This window comes from Apium graveolens, chromosome 10 (assembly GCF_009905375.1).
Source record: "Apium graveolens cultivar Ventura chromosome 10, ASM990537v1, whole genome shotgun sequence".
Classification (NCBI taxonomy): Eukaryota; Viridiplantae; Streptophyta; class Magnoliopsida; order Apiales; family Apiaceae; genus Apium; species Apium graveolens.
Window position 1 is genome coordinate 213,866,474 of NC_133656.1, and position 8,350 is coordinate 213,874,823.

The 8,350-nt window shown below is 32.0% G+C and overlaps 1 protein-coding gene across 1 annotated transcript; it reads left to right on the forward strand.

Moving 5' to 3' along the window:
- The first annotated feature begins 963 nt into the window (after positions 1-963).
- On the forward strand, positions 964-1,566 carry LOC141691772 (uncharacterized). The gene has a single exon (XM_074496529.1). The coding sequence runs from the start codon at positions 964-966 to the stop codon at positions 1,564-1,566; it is 603 nt and encodes a 200-aa protein (XP_074352630.1).
- The last annotated feature ends 6,784 nt before the right edge of the window (positions 1,567-8,350 follow it).

The window sequence follows — 8,350 nt, forward strand, 5'->3', positions numbered from 1 at the left end:
AAATATATCCGATTTTTGTTCCGATTAATCCCCGATTTGCCGATTAATCTCTCGTCGGTACCCAAACCGATTAGTGCCAATTACCGATTTTTACAACCATGACCGTATAGAAAAATAAATTACTTTTTTTAAAATGTAAACAATTCATTAATATAAAATTATGCAATATTAATAAAAATCATTAAAATTGAACAAAAATATGATAAAATACATTAAATTGAAAATTTATTCATTTACCTTTTATCAATTGTGACGCATACCTCGCTCATATCATTAATATCACTAAAATATGCTGTTTTTTGTGTGAAATTAAGTAATGACTCCTTGCCATCAATTATATCACAATATGGTGTTACATCTCATATAATTTTTAGAAAATTATGTTTGCCTCGTAATTTAAAGATCAATTCTGAAACTACAAGACTAACCGAATCTTAAATCCTTTAAATATATATATATATATATATACCTCTTATTCTCTGCATGATGTTTAATTTTTTTAATATGTGTTCTGATCACATATTAAAAATAAATTTTTTATCTTATCTTTTTCTAAATAATAATAACATCATTATTTTTTATTCAAGAAAAGAAGTGAAAATGTTAAAATTTAACAATGTTATAAAAAAAACTAAATTTGCGTGAAATATTAAAAACAAATGTCTTATTTATCTAAAAGGCATATTGATTTTATAAACAGAAAAAGCATATTTTCTAAATTACGATATCATTTTCTGTTAATTATTAGTTGAAAGCTATGTATTTCTTTTAAAAACATTTAAAATTTTAAAATGAAGTTTATTGTTTTTATATAATAATAGTAGTAGGTGAATAAACTTAATTACCAATATTTCACAAGAAATGACAAATGAATAAGATACAGCTAAAAGTCAAAACAATATACTCACAGTTTGATTTATTTACATGCACCCTAGTTAAGACGACTCTTCACTTACTACAAAAATGAGTGGGGTAAGCAATCTCGGTAAAGCTCTCACCGTCGTTTTCATCTTCTCAGTCATTGCCCTCTTATCAGAACTCCTTTACGTTCTCTGGCGCCGACGGATCATTTTCCGGCACCACTGTGATCCACCACAACCCGCCGTTGAACACCAACCCGAAACATTATCAACTTCTAATAATATTCCACCAACTCCATCCAAAAAAGACCTTCTATACTTCTTATGTTTAGGAACTCAGTCCCGGGTCGAGCCCGACGGATCAGCTCCGACCCGGAGAACAGAAGGGTCAGTAGAGGACGATGACGTGGATATTATTGATTTGTACAAGTTGAGAGAGATGTACGGACCGTCCAGGCTTTTGTTTACAATAAAAGAGGAGGAGAAAGAAGAATTGGAGTCTGAAAAGTCGATAACAAAGTCTAGGAATTTGAGTCAGAGCTTTGGAGAAACCGGAGCTGTGCCGGAGGTTGTGGTGACAATTGAAGAGGGTATTGAAGAGACTCCGTTTTCTACTCCTTGTGACTCACCGTTGTATTTTACTCCGTTGGCTTCTCCGGTGCACCCTGTCATGACACAAGCTTGTGCTGATGAAATGGCGTCTTAGTATTATAAGAGTAGAAGTTGTGTCAAAGGTAGGGTTGATTAAAGTGTTTTTTTAGCCGGAAAGATGGTGACTGTTTTTCCGGCGATGAAGAAAGTGAAAGGTCACACGTATAGTGATCTGTAGGGTGGACTACATTAATTAAAATTATTGTGGTAGTGCGTTTAGAGTATTTAATTAAGCATGCAAATCAAAGATTTGACGTTTTACCTTCTTTTCAGCCTTGAATTCTGCATTTAAGTTTTTACTGTGTTTTGCACTGCAAGTACGGGTCGATCAGATGACATAGATGTTCATTTTGTAACTTTGTCGTATATATTTATTGTGATTTGAGGAAGAAGACTGGACTATTAAAAACTCATTTTACGAACTTCGTACGGAGTATATGTTTATAAATCAAAGCCTGCTTGCTTCGCTGTTTTGATTACATGACAGGATAAGTGTATTGTGATGAATTAGCAACCCGATCTTTACATTTTTCAGCAAGAGAGCAAGACCGGTGCTAACGTATTCATGATCGTCTTATAATGCATTGAAATGATAAATTACTCGACGGCACCGTTGTTAAATAGATGGAAGTCGACTTCTTTTAGTCGTTACAGTTTCCCTTTACTCATGCGGTTCCCCGGGTGGGACCGTGTGACATAGTGGTGAGTTAACACGTACCCCATCTGTTTTTAAGTGTTTTTCAAGGAAAATGCTCATGTTTGTTTACCTAGGTAAGAGCATTTAAAAGCAATGCACCTCTTAGCAATAAAATCTAAGATGACAACAATATTTTCAAAAACATAAATGATATATGGATGATAATTGGGTCAGATCAGGTCGGGTATTGCAAAATTTATATCCAAATCTGAAAATTTTATTCATACCCGAATCCGAAAAATATTCGAAAATAAATACCTGAACCTGATTTATCAGATTTCGGATCAGATTCGGGTATACCCGAAACCCGATTTTTTTTTTGAATTGGATATTTATACCCAAATTTGAAACCAGAACCCGAACCCGAAATCTGAAAATTTGTATAATTATTGATATTGCAAGTGTTTGCGATCGAACATGCGACTTGTAGAGAAAGTTTCAATATATCATCTTCAACCACTACACCACATCATTAATTGTGTTATTATATGTATTGCTAATATTTAAAAAATCAACTCAATTGATACCCAATTTTTTAGATTTATTACTAAAATATATTTTGTTAACCTTATAAACCTTATCACCCGTTTAAATGATTGAATAATTATAATTAATTAAACTTTATAGTTAGTTAATTTTTAATATAAATTTAAAAATATATGTTCTAAAAACTATATAATAATATGTATAATGTATATTATGAATATATATATATATTATAATGTATAATATATAGAATTCTAATACTATATATATATATAATTGATATATATATATATATATATATATAATAATTCGGGTTTTTTTCGGATTTCGGGTTCAGATCGGGTTCAGATAGAGTTTCGGATTTCGGATCGGGTTTCGGATCGGTATACCTAATATTCATATCCAAATTCAAAAAATTTCGGGTTTAAAAATTAAATCCATATCCAAATCTAAATCCAAAAAATTGGGTTCGGTAAATCCAAAATTTCGAGTTTCGGATCGGATATTCGTCAGATCGGATTATTTTGCCATCTCTAGATGATATATAAAAAAAATACGACTCACAGATACACCTATTTGTTAGGTATATTTTTAGATGCCGATATCATTTCCTTCTCAAAAAACTATATCCCCATCTTTATTTACATGTAAAATGAAGAATTCTCCCGTTTTAACCTAGGACATTTAGATGTATATATTTGTTCATCACACACATATATATTATTTTAATTTTATTAATGTGAATTATGAAATTATTTTATGAAAAAATGTAAAAAAAAATCATTGTTAACCTAATTTCATTAAATACTGATATAATAATTTTAATATATATTTTATAATTTTAAAATTATTAATAATCTAATATAATAATAAAATTAGTTAAATATTTTATAATTTATAAACGTAATATTTTTAACTAATTCTTCTTATATTTATATTATAAGAATAATATTCTTAAATATGTTTTAATTAATTTAATATTTTAGTTTCACTTGTATTCACAAAAAAAATAATTAGTTTGTTATTAATAATTTCTTCACAACTATACATGTTAAAAACAATCATTTAATATAATTATTGAAATTTGAAAATAACAATAAAACTCTTTTCAAATATAGTTAATTATTTAGCTAATAACGCTAAACTACAATTGCTTACTAGTTCAACAAATTTTATATAATATCTATTTTATATTATTTTAGCTTATGGATATAGCTAATAGCCTTCGAAATGCTTTAATAAACAATACAAGAAAAACGGCCATTTGCTACCAGCGTTTTGGTAAGAAATGTCCCAAATCTGGTAGGAGAAGGGGTCAATTCCTACCAACGAGCTTGGTTGGAATTGCTCCTTGGTAAGAATTGGTGCTTGTATCTGAAATGACCCCCACTTGACATGTGGCTGCCTATGTGGCATGCCACATGGTCGGTCACATCACCAGCCATGTCAGCCGTCACGTTACACAATCGAGGACATAATTGATGAGTTGGCTTGTGGGACCCTGCCATGTGTCATGCCACATGGCAATTTACACAGTCAGGTCCTTTTCCTACCAGAATTGGTAGGTTTTGATTGAGTATTTCCTACCAGAATCGGTAGGTTTTGATTAAAAAATGGTAGAGTTTATGCGAGAAGCCATGAAAATGGACATTTCCTACCAATCATTTCCTACTACCGTTTCGCTTGAATGCGGTAGGAAATAGCTTGAATGTGGTAGGAAATGTTGGACCTTTTTAAAATATATATATATATATATATATATATATATAAATACATATATAATCTATCGATATAAATGTAGAACAAATTGTACATATATCATATCTACATTATAAGCATACAACAATAACCAAAATTGAAAAATTCACCATAAAGCATGTTAGGTCTAAATGTACATACAGAGGGGGGTGAATGTATGTTCTTCATTTTCTAAAATTAATTGCAGCGGAAAATAAATCTCGAAAATGAAATAAACAAACACTAAGAGATTCATGGAATAATTCTTATTATTAAGAAATTAAACCGTAAAGGTTTGCTTACAACTCCGAATATAAATAATTCGAAGCAACAAATATAGAGAGAACCAAAATAATATCTATCAATCTAGGGTTCTATCTATCACTCTAAGAATTTAAAACTTTTATCAAAAGATATTAAATACAATCAAGAGAGTTTTAAATAATGAGTGTTACAAGTTTGTAAGGCTTTAATTTTTGTGGAATAAATTGGGCAGCACTTCTCTCCTTAATTTCAATAAATGAAATCAACTAACTCTCCTAGAAAAATTCTGCAGAGCTTCGATAATATTTTTGCTGAGAAGTGTGTTGTTAACAATCTGCTGCAAATTTGGTTTTGTAGAAGGTAGAATGTAGGAGAGATAAGGATTAAATATGTGTCTTAACCATGTTCACACATTTAAAATTGTACAGCTTGCATTTTATTCTATTGCGACCACAAGAGAAAATCGCTGCCTTGATTTTATTTAATCTGTCTATGGTGACTATGGTGAGCAGTAGGAGTAAACATTTGTATGCATAAATTCTGTGCAAGTCCTGTTCTGTGACGACCAGTAGGAGCTGCCTTTTCCATGAATTTTCTTTCTATGACGACCTACTGTTACTACTCTTCTATGGCGATCGGAACAGAAACACAGCTAATGCATGCACAGAAGACTTCTCGTGGGAAAGAAAAAAGACGCCAGGGAAGCGTTTGTGGAGCACGCACTGAAAAAAAAATGATATTCGCGCGTCTGGGCGCCACGTGCGCGTCGAGCATCTCGGGAAGACACAGCAAAATGTTGCCATTTCTTGATCATTACCGTTCCTTTTATTTGCACAACTGTTGACTGTTTTCTTTTGTTTACACAATACAATCTACAAATTGTCTTCCTGGGTCCCACGACTTGTCCCAACAAAATGAAGAAAGTGAGTTGCCAATTGACTTTATTCATTTTGTTTTGCAAATTGCTGATTTCTTTTATTACTTTTGTTTTGAATTCAATTGGCTGGCAATTAAAGTAAATATTTGATATTAACATAAATAAATAAATAAACTGTGAATTTATTTATTTATTTGAATAAAAAATCAAACATTAATTTTAATTTACCAAAATTAAATATTGATATCAAATTTAAATAAATAAATCTTTTGAGATTAATTTATTAATTAAAAAAATCAAATTTTAATTTATTTATTTTAAAATCAAATGTGATATTAAATTAAATAAATAAATGATTATTTTTCATTTATTCATTTAATAAAATCAGTCATTGATTTAAAAATAAATCCAGTAAATCCTCGGGCTGTACTCCTCTATATTTGTAGGCCTTTTAATCTCCAGGATTTTGTACCTCAAAATATTTCCAGACTCCTCGAGTACAAAAACCACTTAACAGTGTTTATAAAAATAATACTCCGTTTTCTTTCACGGATCACTGACGTCTCGTGCGCGGGTCTGGTTCACAGACGACTAGTTCCGCTCTCAGTCCTTCGTATTATACCCGTACAAACCACTGTTAAGACTTCTACCAAATATAACCAACTACACTAAGAATCCTTGAGGTCTTCACACTGATTCTGATAACTGCTTCGAATGACTCCAACCTTATTCCTCCGATGCCTGAACTTATTAATGAACTTCATACGGATCGCTGTTGACGTCTTCTTCACTGCAGCTAACAAAACCTTTTGTGCATATACCCAATAAACTATCTGTAATGATCCTACTGGAACATAGATTATTTCAAAGTCCTTGTTCTATGTTCAGTTATCCAAACCAGTACTGTTGAGTTAAACGTACAGCTTCAATCTTGCTCAACAATCTCCCCCTATTTGACTGTTACACCTGACGGTCAAATAATAATGGAGAAGCAACAGTTTGGAGGATAACTCAACTAACCTTATCCAAAAATTTTCAATCAGCTTTCAACTTTCAATCCGGGACTTGGAAATAATATTATCTTATATCTACCGCATCTTTTATACACATTCAGCTTCAGCAGAGGACAAATTCTTCTCTCCCTTATGTAAAGTTGCATATAGATACGTCTTCCAAATACTGTCTTCAATCATCTTCAGATCTTCCCATAAAGCACATAGACAATATTTTGGAACTTGTAACTGAAACCCAATAATCTCTCCCCCTAAGATGAAGAATCCCTTCCTTAGTATAATAAAGTTAGAAATCCCTCTTCTTAGTTACAGAGAGACTATCAGTCCATAATCTCTCCCCCTTAGTTGAGTAATCCTTCAAAATATATTCAAAGTAAAACCTTAGGATCAACCAACCAGGTGAAGAGACTATCTGGTAACCATTCCTCACAGTGCAAGTGTGTGATTTTTATTTAGTGATCTCAAATTATATTTCACTCCACTCTACACTCAAGTGTTTGTCACTCAGTCTCACAGTGTGTCACTCACTCAAAGCTCCAAACATCCAAGTGTACCTGCGAGAAATTCATTTTCATAGAAAAGTTGCCTTCCACCTTCAAGGATGGAAAGTCTCAGTCAAGAGATTTAGAAATGTTCCTTTTGAGAGGGGAAATTAGGATTCTTTTAAGTGGCAGAATTCCTGATATCCCTCAACTTTCATGAAGAAGTATACCTCATAAACTCGTCAGTTGATATATGAGTCCTCATTTACAAGTTGTTGTTTTGACTAAGTCAAAATCATTTCCAGATTTGAATTCTGGGAAGATAACCAATGAACAAAGATATGCCATTAGGGATCAAAGATTTCTTCTAAAGTCTGTCAGGACTTATCAAATTAACCAACCAGGATCATATGTTCTTATTCAAAATCAAAGATAAAATAGTAGAACATGATCCAGGATTTCAACCTATTATCATTGACCTTGATATGGTTTGACAATAAATTATTGCATCAATACCTTCCTTGTGTATGTAAATCTCACATGTGCATTGGAAACATTTTAACCAAGGAGTAGTGACTCTTCTACAGATGCCCTGTCTGACAGGCAAATTTTCAATAGATAACATTCTGTTGGGACAATGCACCTAGTAACTTTTTATATGCCTTTTTCAGCTCTATATTCTTTTGAGAAAATACAGATGGTCTTACAGATGTCTCAGGTTATAAATACTTCACTTCTTTGTGAGAGGCAGAGCTGTAGGGTTGACCTTTCCTTCCTTATGTGGTGCTTCTTGGAACTATCTCCCTCATTCTCAACACAACTCCAAAACCAATTGGTAATTTTGTCTGATCACTAAGTTGATATCTCAAGAAAATTAAGTGAATTAGAACAAAATATGGGGAATATATCATAGTAAGGTGATGGAATATTGTTTGAGAAGTGTTTGGTTCTAATGACTTGGGTTAGAACCTATGAGGTTTGATAGGCTCTTAGTCAGTCCCTAAAACCACTGAGGGTGTTGAAGATCTCAAACATCTGAAGTACAATATCAGAGAATTTGATGATTAAGAACAGAGTGATTTCAGAACCAGAGATCTTTTACCTTTACTTACCACAATATGGATTTATGAAGGATGTCTCAGATGATCATGCTTTCTGATTCTTTTGACAATGATACTCAAACAAATCTCATCAACTCAAAACATTTCAAAATTAGTCCAATACAGATAAATACTATAGAGGAAAGAGACCGAATATTGTTCTAAACTTATAAGACTTGTATA